The 15,021-nt window shown below is 39.9% G+C and overlaps 1 protein-coding gene and 1 non-coding gene across 2 annotated transcripts in view; both read right to left on the bottom strand.

Annotated features, from left to right (window-relative positions):
* Positions 1-4,767: 4,767 nt before the first annotated feature.
* Positions 4,768-4,840, bottom strand: Trnan-auu. The gene has a single exon. It is a non-coding gene; the product is annotated as a tRNA-Asn (tRNA).
* Positions 4,841-5,119: 279 nt separating this feature from the next.
* LOC117293972 (E3 ubiquitin-protein ligase HERC2-like) overlaps positions 5,120-15,021 on the bottom strand; it is a 74,687-nt gene continuing 64,785 nt past the window's right edge. Inside the window, exons 67-77 of the mRNA XM_033776484.1 lie at positions 14,509-14,762; positions 13,593-13,732; positions 12,833-12,928; positions 12,054-12,349; positions 11,148-11,373; positions 10,215-10,409; positions 9,724-9,858; positions 8,729-8,891; positions 7,292-7,397; positions 6,533-6,745; positions 5,120-5,632 (exon numbers count right to left, since the gene is read on the bottom strand). Of these exons, the coding sequence (XP_033632375.1) occupies positions 5,375-5,632; positions 6,533-6,745; positions 7,292-7,397; positions 8,729-8,891; positions 9,724-9,858; positions 10,215-10,409; positions 11,148-11,373; positions 12,054-12,349; positions 12,833-12,928; positions 13,593-13,732; positions 14,509-14,762 (2,082 nt within the window). The 3' untranslated portion in view covers positions 5,120-5,374. The remainder of the gene's footprint in view (positions 5,633-6,532; positions 6,746-7,291; positions 7,398-8,728; positions 8,892-9,723; positions 9,859-10,214; positions 10,410-11,147; positions 11,374-12,053; positions 12,350-12,832; positions 12,929-13,592; positions 13,733-14,508; positions 14,763-15,021) is intronic.

Raw genomic sequence — 15,021 nt, 5'->3', positions numbered from 1 at the left:
AGGGGACCCCTGGAAAAGTCGCCGTGTTTAATTATTTCCATTGAAACATCTGGGGTCCTGAAACTTTTTTTGAGTGGGTCCCATGTGCATTGCAAAAAAAACCAGGCAACTTCTTTGGCGAGTGGCACAATTTCATAGAGCTAAAAAAAGAAGCCCAAATAAGAACACAATGAAATTTGCTAACACAAAATTAAACTGCGGGAAAAAGAAATCGCACTTGTCCAATAAAATATATCACCATATGAAGGAACAATTAGATTTTTTCCTCAAAGGGTCAAGTGGTGACTGCAGGATTTGTAATCACAAGGTTCTGGGTTCGGATCCAGCCAAGCTAACTGATAATAACAATGGCTAGAACAATTATTGTCATCTTGTTCAGAATAATTTATTCGTGCAATTCACAATCATACACGTAACACCACTATGGGAATCATTGCGAGGGAGATTGGCTACAGGCCTACTAGGTTGCCAGCTTTTGGCGTTTATATCCTCTTGTTGGGTGTCGAGTTCCCTTGTTGGGAAGATAATCTATAATAGTAAAAAAACAAAAAAACACTCACAACACTCAAACCAAAAACAAACAAAGAAACTAGGCATCATGATCAGACTTACAAACCAAATTGTAGACAAATAAAATGATCACTAATTCTTTTTTTTTTTTTTTTAGTTTCTCACTTCTACATTTTTAATGTGCACACTTTATGCTCTGCATATTTTCTTGCAATTCACAAATAATGTTGTTTTATAACAATGGATTATGCACACAATAATACAAACAGCTTCTCAGGTTCTCAAAAATTAATTTACCACATTTTAACAATTGTACATTTTATAAGGCTTTTTCATAAAACATCCTCCCCCAACAAAAATCATGTTTGAATATAAAAGTCTGCAGTAGACCATTATCAAACTTGAACCTGAATCTCATCCCCAGCATGCTCAATGATAAATATACCTCAATTTTTAACTTCATCAAAGGCACCATACTATTTTCACCTCTTAGCGTCAGATGGTTACAAAGAGATGCACGGAGGACAAAAAAAATGGCTGCACCATAAGAAGGTTATGTTCGGCGCGGAACACACCTCTGCACAATGAATGCTAACAATATTCCACTATTTTAGAAGTCAATTCCTTTGTGTACATTTTTACTCCCAAAATACTCAACATGAGTCCCTTTATATAAACAAACAGACCCCAAACCCCCTTTAAACTCAGTTAAAATGGTAGTCTTTTGCATTTTTGAATAATTTTCCAGACAATTAAGCGATTTGCAAAAAGGCTAACTCCTTTCTCTGCATCAATATTCAGCTGCTGTTATACTTTGGCTTTTTGCAGATTGTTTCTTCCAACAAAACAAAAACAAATGTCAAAAGAACACATCACAAAAAAATAAAACCTATAAAAGAAAACGTATATCAAATTCTTCTAATTCAACTGCACTCACCATCTTGCCTGATATTACAGGCACAGATCATGGTCTGGTTGAAGCTTTTCATAAAACATTTCACAGCTTATCATATAAAAAAATGCTTACTAAATATCAAGCTAAATAAGTAACGATTTATGTGATTTTTATTTCTTAAGACAAAAGACCTTCACAAAACAAAATGGTTGTAAGGTCAAGTTTCTCCATGGCTCCACAAAGGTCATACCTCATCGAGGTCATAACCCATCAGAAAGTTCATTACCTAAACTAAACAATAGACCTTTATCACGCTGTCATCATCTTGGTCATGTTCCCTGTTTACAAAAACATGAATGAATGCTAACATTCATTGCGCATGGCACCAGACTATTATTTCATCCAGCCTCAGTTTGGTTACAATGAGTTGGAATGGAGTAAAATCAAGATGACCACACCGTGATAAAGGTCTATAGTCCTTCGCACTGATGGTTTAATATGATTCAAATAAGTCCACTGTTTGGAAAAGGAATTACATAAAGATAACAGGTGTTAGTTGTCAGATGAAAAGGATGTTTCTGCTCTAGCCTCTTTCCTTAATGAAGCTATCCCGTATATAGGTTCTATTTTGGTGCAGTAAGCAACCATTTTTTACCACAACCAACTCGAAATGCGCCATATTTTTGACCGTGTGAGGGAGCTCTCAATCACTTCCAGGGGTACGTTCATTCACAAAACAGTTATTAAAGACTGGAACACATTTCCACCACAGACATAATCCATCATGGACAATAAGACTTTTAAAGCCGTTATAATCCACCTCTAATGCCCTTATAATCCACCTCTAATGCAACTTAAAACTACAGCGCAACAAAAGTGACAGAACGCCTATTAAAACTGTGCAGGACAAATCGCGTACACCCCGGAAGTGATACAAATACTATTGAGAGCGTCATCATGTGGTTAAAAATAAGGCGCATTCCAATCACTTCATAAGAGAGCTAGCCTTGATCATGGAGGAAGACGATTTTTCCTCCATGCCTAGATACACTTTTGATGCATGTGATATCATGTGACTCTTCCTATGTCGACACAGATACTGAAGTATTTATATAAAAATGTATACTTACAGGACCTTTAGTGATTCCTCAAAATGTTGTCAATTTCTTTTCAGACTTCAAAATGTTCTGTTTTAAGATTTCAGTGGTGCCACTTAAATCTGGATACAGAGTGTTTCTTGCTATGGGCTACTTCGTGATTAGCAAGAATGAGTTTTGCAGTTTGTCAAAACGGAAAATCACTGGCCCTTACATTAATATAGTCACTATTTACGCAAACAATTAGTGTCATTTACAACTGGAATGATAAGCCATTTAATATTTACAGCCAGTTATAAATAAATGATTGCACAAATTCACAAATATATTTCTGTTCAGCTTTACAAATCGTTGTAGTTTTGAAGAAAAAAAAAAAAAGATTTGTCATAACTAGTGCATCTTAAATTTTTCGGACAAATTCAACATGCACTCCAGTCTAACTGGATAAATCTACATGGAGCTATTTAAAAATTAACACCTTTGTTTTGTCTTTTCCTTAAAATATCATCACAACATTGAACATTACATGAGCTCACTTATAAAAAAAGCTTTGTTGTTTAACGTCTTTTGCATTATCTTGGTTTATAACAGTCACAGCACTTAAACAGAGAGGTACAACATTTTTTTTTGGGATGAGTACACATCATGGCTAAGGAGGTACCTAAAGACAGTGGACACTATTGGTAATTGTCAAAGACTTGGTGTATCTCAACATATGCACAAAATAACAATTCTGTTTGAACTCAATTGGTCGTCAAATTTGCGAGAGAATAATGTAAGAAAAAACACCCTTGTATTACAAGTTGTGTGCAATTCAAATATTTTAGTGAGAAGGTTACTTCTTTCTCAAAAACTGCATTACTTCAGAGGGAGCCGTTTCTCAAAATGTTTTACATACTATCAACAGCTCTCCATTGCTCATTACCAGTTACAAGTTTTTATGCTAACAATTATTTTGATGAAGCAACAGCTTCAAGTTCGGCAGCTAAATTGGTCTTTGTAGGTGAGCTGAGTGCATTTCCAAACAGTGAAGAGTCACTCATATTCTTGATGTAAAGAATGAAAAGATAACATACCATTGGTTATTTTTTTAAGCGCCTGGAGTTATTTGGCAGTCTTGCAAATATACCCCATTGTAGAAGTCGCTCTTACCATAGCACACATGAAATTGAGCCCACGTATACATATTACGCAACTGCCAGCCAATGAAGTACCTCCATTTGGACTCAGGGAGGGCGCTGTTTCAGGTAATAATCACCAAATCTATACCACGCTTTTGAGCATGTCGTAAAACATAGACTAATGCTTCTTGAAGCAGTACAGCTTCTACATGTATTTGGTTCTATACAATGCATATGTTTTTACAGACAGAAAGACAAACAGAGAGACAAACATGCAGCCTTCATCACCATTAGTTTTTACAGTTATTTAATTTGCTTAGCCCAGATTAAACATTGTTCAGCAGAGGCAAGTTACCAGCCAAACTGCCATGACTCTCACACGCCGTAACAGGTACTCAGCTATCAAGAAGTAACTTGCCAGAGCAAAATTGCGTGCTTTATGCAAATGAGCTCAAGTTTTTGGATAGATCACAGTATACACATTGCACACCACTGGGGCAGCCAACAGTCACAGACACTTTATAATGGCTTATGATTAGCCAAAGCCAAACATGCTCCACACAGACAAGGTATATGAATATTTAAGTTAAAGGTAAACCAGCACTTAAATCCCAATCGCAGAAGTGCTGAATTGGATTTTATACTCTCAGCTTCGCTGTAAAATCGATTTATGCTTAATTTCTTCCTGAGGTAATTGGGCAGAAATTCTACAAGAACCTACATGGACTGAATCACAAATACATTTTTAAGGTGTGTACCCATAAAATGAGGTGCATGCTGGTCTTTTCATCATCATCTCGACCAGCATGCACCTCAATTTTAGGGGATAACGCTAGCACAGAGATAAGTACGGTACTTGCGAATGAGTCTACTGAACTCACGTGGCAAGGGTTTTTTGGTCCGTTTTTTTTCTCCAAGCCACACATCTAATAACTTTAATCAGCCTTATTAACATTGATTCCAGCAATCCAACCACTGAAAGCACTATTTTCACTGAGATGGTTTTGTTATTTAAAAGGTCTGTATTTGTATGGTAATAAAAACCTACTCGGTAAAAAAAACAGCTGAATTGGATAGTGTAATGCATTTTGAGAAAAATATTTCACTTTTTTATGCATAAGATTTATGGGGTTGAACAAACAATTGACTAGAGTGGGATTCGAACCAACGACCTCCGGATTAATGTGCCGGCGCTCTACCAACTGAGCTATCTAGCCCTATATTGGCGGTGTCCCTATTTTGTCAATATCTTTGTTTGGGGGTGCATAACATAACAATTATTATAAGTTTGGTCAATTGGTCATCAAAGTTGAATAATGAAATAATAATGAAAGAAAAAACACCCAAATGTGTGTGCTTTCAGACGCCTGAGAAAGGCTTCAGGTCTGTAGTTGTTCTCAGAAGCTCATATAGTGAGAAATACTTGTTCTCAAAAATTACGATACTTCAGAGGGAGTCGTTTCTCACAATGTGTTAAACTATCAACAGCTCTCTGTGCTCGTACCAAGTAAGTTTTTATGAAACAATTATTTTGAGTAATTACCAGACCTGTCCAGTGCCTTTAAGGCTAAAAACACCACTTTCATCAACACCAAGTCGAATTTATATTCATTTTGGCTTTTATCCATATACACCGATGTGTGTTAGCACTGTATACTCAGTACTTACCCGAGTTCTGTGAACACAAATCACAGGCATATTACTCGGGTGGGATTCGAACCGACGACCTTTGCGACCTTTTTAAGTTGAACTTATTCCGTCTCGAATCCTGTGCTATCCACGTCGTCGTCCTCATCGCTGTCATCGTCACTGGTGTCCCCTCCGGCCGGTTCCCCGGTCAGCGCGATGCGCGCATAGTCGTCAGTGTCGATGGACTTGCAAAAGTAGATGGCGTACTTGAGTTTCTCGCGTAGGATTTCCCGGCAGGAGTAGCGCGGGAGTTTTAGGAGGAAGAAACATGTGTAGGACTCTGGTAGGAAGTAATCCGGTGGGCTGTATTTGTCAAGGACCTGTGAAAGTATCAGAATGGTGGGTTTTGTTTAATTAATGCACAACTCTTCCAAAGAAACACTTTTGAAGCATAAAGAATGAACAGAACAACTCCATCAAGGCTTAAAGGAACACGTTGCCTTGGATCGGTCAGGTTGGTCTATGAAAAGCATTTGTAACCGTTTGTTATAAAATGCATATGGGTAGAAAAATTTTGTAAAAATATAATACAATGATCCACACAAACATGCCTCGAACACACACGGTTTTCCTTTTACCTCATGACTAACACGGTCGGCCATTTATGGGAGTATAAATAGCTGACTGTGTTTATAGTTCGCACAGTAAAAGGAAAACCATGCAATTTCGAGGCAAACTTGTGACGATCATTGTATTCTACTTTTAAAACATCTTTCCAACCATATGCATTTTATAAAAAACGGTTACAAATGCTTTTTAAAAATGCTATAAAGGTCTTGCTTAAGGACAAAGGTGTCACGACTGTGACCTGATCCCACACTCTGCTAATCAGAAACACCAGAGCTTGAGTCCTGTGCTCTTAAACGTTAGGCCATGACACACCATGTGTATACATGTCATCAGATGTAAAGTGGTTAATAAAGACATCAAGTTTGCGCTCTGGTGCTTTGTTCAGGCTACCAATGGCACTTTTATCAAGTGGTTTTAATAGCAATATTGACCCCTTGCACATGCGTCAGATGCGGCGACTGTGCCATGCTCACCATTTTGGTGGGCACATAGGTTTACGTGTAAACGCCGCGTTGTCTTAAATGCGCCCTTCTCTGAATAACGCACCGTGACATTGCCCACCAATATGGCGCATCCAAGATTATTCTGATGATGACGTCAAATGAATTGGGTCAATATTTATTTCGCGCTGTGTTCCAAACTGCACCCACCTGCAGAACAAAGTCCCTTCCTCTAAAGTCTGCGATTGTTCGGGGGAGACGAGTCCTGCCCCAGACGAATCTGAGGAATAACGATCGCTCCGTGTTACTGAAGTCCTCCATCACTTCCCAGAACCACTGCACCAAGGGGGCTCCCGTGTCGATTCCCTTGTAGGTAGCTACAGACTTGAGAAGGTGGAGAGGAATATCGGGGCTGCCGCAGACCTGGGTAAGGGTGTAGGTAGGGGTTAAACATTATGATTTATCACGGAAAATCAAATTCATAGGTCAACTCAATTCAAAGGAAAATCTTTTCTCCTAGTAGTCAAAGCACAATACCATAAAGTATACCATAATCAAAATAGCGTAACCTGGAAGGTACAGGTAAGTAAAAATAAGACAAGGCAGGCGGCACCTTGCTTTGAAAGACTGCATCTGGATTTTAATCTTTGTAAAAAGGAGCCCAGGAGTTATAGATTCCAAGGAGTTATTGGGTACAATATGTCCATCTTTTACAAAGCAATGACAAGGGTTCAAGTGTCATGACCGAGTATTGAACCCACACTCTGCGGCTGACAACACCAGAGCTTGGGCCTGGTGACCTAGACCGTATGCCAAGATCAGAGACCACTATGTCTTCATATCGGGAGAAAATTAACAGCTACATTTTCCCCCCGGAGCAAACTTTAAAAGGTCTCTCCTCAAATAAAAAGTTTGTCCTTTCTTATCCTCGCACAGCTGAGGTAAAGAATAAAAGGGCGTGGTTCTTACCATGGTGTCTAATTCAGACCCAGTGAAGAGGGACAGGAGGGGTACAGGGATGACCCTCGCCATGCCTTCTCGTACCCATTGCACCTGCTCATCAAACTCATGTAACCTGGAAATGAACGCATGAATAAAACAAACATTATTCAAAATATCGTTTGCAGGGGGGAATTGTGAAAATTCCTCAAAGGGACTGGGAGCCTTGGTCCCCCCTTATTCTAGACACAGTGCCTCCGAGTCGTTTCAATTCTGGGCCCAATTTCATGGCTCTGCTTACCGCCATATTCTGCGCTTACGATCACGATTCCGCTTATGTGCAAGAGCCGAATTTCTGCGCTAGCCTTGTATGCGCAGAATGCCTAGTAACGCGGAGTACGCACGCGCAAAAGCCAAAATTCGCCGCTAACCCGTGAAATACGCTTGCCATAAGCACAGATTTCCCTGCTTCCGGAAGCGCCGATTCTGTGCTTACGGTAAGCAGAGCCATGAAATTGGGCCCAGGAGGTTTACGGATTCTGTGCGTCACAAGAAATACAACACTACAGCTTTGGACTACATGCAGACTATTTTTTCCTCCATGTAGTGACTGCTTTACTTCTTTCAAGAAAATTCGAAGGCTCAAGAAAATTTTGATAAACTCACATGCCTGTATTTGTTGTCTCATATGAACTCAGCCACAAAACAGCAATAAGTATGTTATAAATGGTCATTTTTGGGGGTTGAACAAAGAATTGACTAGGGTGGGATTCGAACCAAAAACCTCCGGATTAAAGTGCGGGCTCTCTACTAACTGAGCTATCTAGCCCTATGTTGGCGGTGTCCCTATTTTGTCAATATCTTTGTTTAGGGGTGCCAGTCAGAAGCCATACAACCGTTAACTGCCGTGTAGCCAGGGATCACACCCAAATTATGATACAACCTGGGAAGCGGCAAATAGGGGATCACCTTAAGGGGATGCGACTTTTTGTTTCAGATATCAATATAAACCACAAGGGAAACTGACTGGGTAAATTGTGGAATGATTTTTGGGGTTGATAAAAGAATTGACTAGAACCAATCAGATTATCCGGATTATTGTCAATTCTTTGTTCAACCCCAAAAATCATTTCAAAATTTACCCAGTCAGACATGGTCATTGTCAGAAATTAATCAAAAAATGTTGATGATTGTTTTTTATTTTATTAAAAACTACTTTCACTTTCACGTGCCAAATCTTACGAAGTTCCTTGGCCAGGTCTTGGTACTTTTGGATCTTGTCCATCTCCTTCGAAGTTACCCTTAAATCTCCCTGCACAGCTACGTCAATAAGATGACACATCTTCTTTGCCTTATCTAAGACTACGACATCCGGACGCCTATGTTCTATAACATGATCAGTCTGAATGTTAAAAGTCCCAGAGGATTATTATTATTATTTTTATTTTGGGGTGGGGAGGAGCTCACCTGTAGTTGAGGGCAGCCCTGACGTACTCATTTCGATTTTCCAGTGTAATATGCGAGTGTTTGGTGCTGAGTGGGCTGTCTAGACCTGTTGCGCTTGGTGTACTGAATGGCATGTCCATGGATAAGAAGGCCTCAGGCTCCATGTCACGGATGCAAATCAATCCTGAATAAATCAACGAAACAATTAGGAAGTTTTACCAAGCTCTGGTGTTTCTGATCAGCAGAGTGTGGGTTCAAGTCCCGGTCTGGACATTTGCGCCCTTTAGCAAGACACTTAACGATTATTGCTGCGTCCTTCGGATGGGACACAAAGCCGTAGCTACCCTGTGTTGTGTAATGCACGTACAAGTTCTATCCTCAGATAGGCCAGATTGACATGGGCCTATGACCCTTTAGGCAGTATCACTCATGGACTCGAAATGCAGTTTAGAGGCAGTGGACACTATTGGTAATTACTAAAAATAACTATTATCATAAAACCTTTCTAAAACGAGTAATGGGGAGAGGCTGATAGTATAAAACATTGTGAGAACCGGCTCCCTCTGAAGTAATGTAGTTTTCGAGCAAGAAGCAATTTTCCACAAATTTGATTTCGAGACCTCAGAATTTGAAAATCAAGCATCTGAAAGCACACAACTTGTGACAAGGGAGTTTTTTCCTTCCATTATTATATCGCAACTTTGACGACCGATTGAGCTCAAATTATCACAGGTTTGTTATTGTATGCATATATTGAGATACACCAAGTGAGAAGGCTAGTCTTTGACAATTACCAATAGAGTCCAGTGTCTTTAACACATTGAGTTATTCACGTTTCCAGACAGTCCACTGTCTGCAGTAACACCATGGCATTTGTGTAAACCCGATATGGGCGGGGCATCGCAGGGATACAAAGCTCTGTTTATCTTGTTGACAAACAAATAATGAGCGCTTCAGCACAACATACTGTACATGTAGGTGTCCAGATAGGCAACAGTATGACAATAATAACCTACCTGGCATGTAGTCTTTGTCTACCTCGGTGAGATCGGTGACAGTCAGCGGCATTCCAGCTAGCTGCTTCCAGACAGGTTCGGCCAGAGACAGACTGAGTGGACTACCGGTACGGATAGCGATACCTATCAATATACCTAGAATAGCATCAAAGGAGAACAAATAGAACGATTAGTCCATGATGAATCAGAAAGAGATTTTGTATGACAGTCAGAGGTATCCCAGCTAGCTGCTTCCAGGCAGGTTCGGCTAGAGACAGACTGAGTGGACTACCGGTACGGATAGCAATACCTATCAATATACCTAGAATAGCATCAAAGGAGAACAAATAGAATAGTTATACGTATTATACATTCATAAATACCGGGGATAGTTTATCCATTCTAATGGGAGACTTAAGTTGACGCTAGGTTGCAGTAGACGCACCAGGTAAATCCACTGTTCTCCACTGGTTTTTACGCCAGCTGGAAGAAAATAATTGGTTAACACTTACCCAAGAATCTAAACATGTTCTGGTGCGTCGCAGACTTCGCCGCTGGGTTCAGCAGGAAACAGTCGCGATTGGCGCCTGCTTCATCTCGCCCATTAGGGGTGAGAACCAACAGAGGGGTGGAACCATTCTGTAGCTCATCGCACATCTCTGCTATAGATTCACTGTAGCCCCCTCCACAGTCATCTACACTCTCCCCTGTCAGACACAAATGGAACAATCGAGGGGTGTTTAATTTTGGAACAATCCAATTTTTTTTTTAATTTGAACTCATTGAAAGCTTTGGAGAGCTTGAAGAAAAAGACAACACTCTCCTCCCTTAATACAGCCAGGCCCTCCCCCCCAAGAAAAAAACAAAAACAAAAACACATCTCAAAACAAACAATAAAAATCCTGGAACATTTTGCCTATTAAAGGCAAGCGGACAAAATAACTGATAAGCCATTTGAGAGTTAGATTTGAATAATGCCTGGTCTGGTACAATGACTTGCGTCTAGTCAATCGCCTCGTTTCAAAAGCTCACTAGACTGCTCATACGTATCGGAACCCTCTATTCAAAGAGCTCAACCTGTTTAACCTCTAACACCAACAAATATCATTAGAACATCTTCATATACAAATTCTTCATCAAAGAACTGACTTCCAATCGCTCTCTGAACTTAATAACAACATTCACGACCATAACATCTTCAACAAATATTCATATTCACACCATTTTTTAAACACACTGTTCGATACTCTGGTGCAGCCAATTGGAACAAGCTTCAAAGTGAACAGCTCATCCACACTTAAACGTAAAGTAAAAGCCTACTCGTAATTCTGAAATATGTTTGATAATTTTATGTAATATGCCTAGCGTTCACATTGTTTAAATACTTACGTATTCATGTAAAAATGCAGTTATTTCTGAAAAAACATTTTAGAGGCAAAACTCACCAATAAACTTGACCTTCCAGACTCGATGAGGCAGCAGCAAGCTCTCGGATGCAAACTGACCAAGCTTGGCGCACGCCTGCCCAAAGACAGACTTGGTCCCATCGGGGCCAGCAAGGCCACCTTTACTGCGGGATCTCTTCACTTGGATACGGTTGAGCTCGATGACCGGGCCGTGCTGTCGGTCACGGACCATGGTGGCCTGGACAACTTTACGGAAGGCAGCTTCCTGAAAAAAAAAATGTGATTAAATAAATATTAATAAAATAAATATCCAAATATTATAAGAATTGTTTTTTTTTACCCCAAGCAGTGCCTTGCATGAAGTTAAATCTCATGCATTTTAAGCAGTAATTTACTTCTTTTTTTTCTTTTTCTTTTTTTTTCAATACAAATTCAAGAAAAAATAATCCCATTCATTGAGGTACATGTATTACAGTCATGTGGTGTGTTGAAGCCAATACAAATGCACTATACATATGGCTCATTCAATTGGCCCTGCTACAGTCTAACCAATTTGAAAAATTTGGCCCAATTTATTCACCCAGGCAGTGCTAGGGTGAAGACAAAATTAAACAGTATAAGTTAAACAGTATAAATCCCACTATAAATTTGTATTTGTTCAAGCCCCCAAAATTCCAACTCCTGAAAATTTGATAACTATAGCTTCTTGGTATGGTGATGAAGCTCCCTGAATAAATAGTTATGCTATATTTCAGCGGTTTACAGACTCTTTCTATTAGCACAAATTGTATCTGTAAGCTTGATAATGAGAGCTGACTGTTCCATCTATATTTGTTCGCCTCTTTCAACAAAATCTTACTGCAAAGGGGAAATTAATGAAAAATCCTGACAAATCACAAGCCTGCAATAAACATAGATGGTTGATGGATTTTGATGGAATCTCACCTTCCCCGACGACACCAGCAAACCTCTCAGGGCGTCGATCCCGACCAAGTTCCCTGCCCCCGCCTTGCCATCCTCATCGTCCGAGTGGAGATCGAACATCGGAATGGATGGACAGAAAAGCTCTGAGAAGTGATGAAGAAGCACCAGGCGATTCCGGATGACTGGGATGGACACCTCTCTGAGGAGGTTGTACTCCATGGGGATGGCCCTAGGGAGCTTGCCGGCGTTGACCGGCTTGCTGGTGGACCATGCAATGGTGTGCGCTGAGCCGCACGCTACGTTAGTGATCTTTTTGTCTGGGGGTGAAAAAGGAAACATGAGCATGTTATAAGATCAGGGGTGGATTTCACCAAACTCTTCCCAACTTAGGATTAATCTTACGACTTAAAAAAGCGTACACCACATTATTAGTCATTCTGCGCTTACACAGCTAGGCAGAAATTCGGCACTTGCACAGTAAGCGGAGAAAAGTGATCAAAAGTGCAGAAATCGGCGGAAAGCAGAGCCATGAAATTGGGCCCTGGTTATGTTATCTAAGCGCTGCTGCATTCTTTACAGCTATTTGTTTTACTTGCATATGTAGCTCAGAAAATGGGTACACATTTCATAATAAAAATAATCATTATATGGCGCTTTATCACTGCCGCGGGCGTCTCAAAGTGCTCATTACTTCCCCTTCAACAAATAGGACAGCCTAAACTAACTGAGGTATTAATGGATGTTTCTTCAACATTTGAGAGGACATTTTTCTTCAAAGGGAGCCAGTGTTGTCTGAGTACCTTGCAGTGCAGTGACCATCCTTGGCCGCTGAATGGCGTTGGTTGTTCCGTCTCCTAGCTGACCCTCGTCGTTGTCTCCCCATGTGTGGACCTCACCTGGTAAAATCAAATCAAATAAAATCAAATCAAACTATACATGTTTTACTGACATATAAAGATTTCTTAAATTTCCAGGCATTGAACTTCGTTCTTGAAGGGGCACAACAATTTCCCTCTGGTAAGGGGCACTTCTATGAGACAAATGTAAATTTGTTTTGGAACTTTGCAGAGGGCACCAAAGCAAAACCACAGGGCACCAAGGCAATTACTGTGGGTGTTGTGGGTATATTGCATGATGAGTCCCTGTAAAGTGTTCTTACCAATGTTTTGAGTGATGTCACTCAAAATTGATGATGTTTATTTTTAAGCTCATTCGAGAAAATTAATTTTAGAAAACTATTATCATCAAACAAATGTGTGAAAGGGAATGTTTTTTTCAGATTTCTAGTACAACGTACAAAATATTAGTACAAAAGACAGAAAAATAGAAACAAACCAAAGCAGGTAAGTTAAAAAAGGACAACAATCTCAAGTTATTAAACGCAATTATGTCACCAGTTACAGGCCTGGAGATATTGGACGCCACAGAGACCATGGCCTCTGTTGCCCCTGGTCCTGTCCTTGGTGCCCATTTAGAAGTTTCCCATAGACTGAAAATGACCTTGTCATCTCAAAGATGCAGTTATTTGCTGTCGTCGAGAACTTGTTGGAATCTACTGACCTTGGTCTGTACACGCCACACAGTGCAACGACCCTGTTGCTACACAGATGACCTTCTTGCCCTGGAGTGCAGCCACCTTGCGAGGGCGCCGTACATGATCATCAGTACCGTGTCCCAAGCGGTGGTAATCTCCCTTACCCCTTAAAAAGATTGAGAAAATCAGTCATGAAATCTGATTACTAATAATTCTGACGGTTTGCCCAACATTGGTAAAAATGAAAAATATTTTTTTTCCACAAAATTTCCACATAAGTTACATAATTTAAAGGCACTGGAACAATACTGGTATATACTTAAGATATTTGTTAGCATAAAAACTTACTTGGTAACAAGCAATGGAGAGCTGTTGATAGTATCTGAAAGCACACAACCTCGTGTGACAAGGATGTTTATTATCTTGCAATTTTGACGACCAATTTAGTTTTGTTATTTTGTGCATCTGTTGAGATACACCAAGTGAGAAGACTGGTCTTTGACAATTACCAATAGTGTCCAGTGTCTTTAAAGATGGTCATTGGGGAAAACTTACTTTGAAAAACTTTGCTTGAATGCAACAGTTTTTGAGAAATGTGAAAAATATATAGCTTTGAGTAATTTTGTTTGTATAGCTACGAGTCAAAAACCTGATGTTTGAAAATATTGACAACATAGGTTTCACTATTTCCTTGAGAATTCCACGACCAATTGAGCTTTAAAATTCACAAGTATGTGTTGGGTCACATCAAGTGTGGATACTGGTCTTAAAAAAATATACCAATATTGTCTGCAAAAACATTAAGGAAAACAACAAGACAAAATAAAAATTGAACACTTCAAACTTAGCGTTTTAGGTACTAATGGCTGATAAAAAAGAAAACAGATTGTAAAATCTCAAGTGTTCATTTTTAATTCTATGAATTTCAAAACAAAAACTTACCATGTATACACAGCGCCAGACTTTGTAAGTGCAATCGAGAACTGTGACCCGCACTCCACCGTACAGACACCAGCCCCACTCAAGATATCAATCTTCTGGGGTACCTTGCAGCCATCACTTCCCCCACGGCCGAGCTTCCCGTAGTCACCATCTCCCCACGACCAGACGTTATCATCATCTGTGATGCAAAGAGTCTGGGCGTCTCCGCTGCCGCAGGCAACATCAATGACGCGGTAGCTCTTGAGGGCTTCCAACTACGAAGGAAAAAAATATATAATGATAATAACAATGGATTCTTTTATAAATTTAGCTCCAAATCTGTCACTCAGTAACGCTCATGGTGCTCCAAACTGTAACTCCTGGGCCCAATTTCATAGAGCTGCTAAGCAAAAGAATTTGCTTAGCATTAAATTGTTGCCTTGATAAAAACAGGATTACCAAACAAAATTCCACATGATTTTCAGGATAAGTCAACAACAGCTGCACACAAGTAACAAGCGATATGCAAGAAAT

Source organism: Asterias rubens, chromosome 8 (assembly GCF_902459465.1).
Source record: "Asterias rubens chromosome 8, eAstRub1.3, whole genome shotgun sequence".
Classification (NCBI taxonomy): domain Eukaryota; kingdom Metazoa; phylum Echinodermata; class Asteroidea; order Forcipulatida; family Asteriidae; genus Asterias; species Asterias rubens.
Note: the sequence above shows the minus strand (reverse complement) of the source record. Positions and strands in the feature narration are given on the sequence as shown.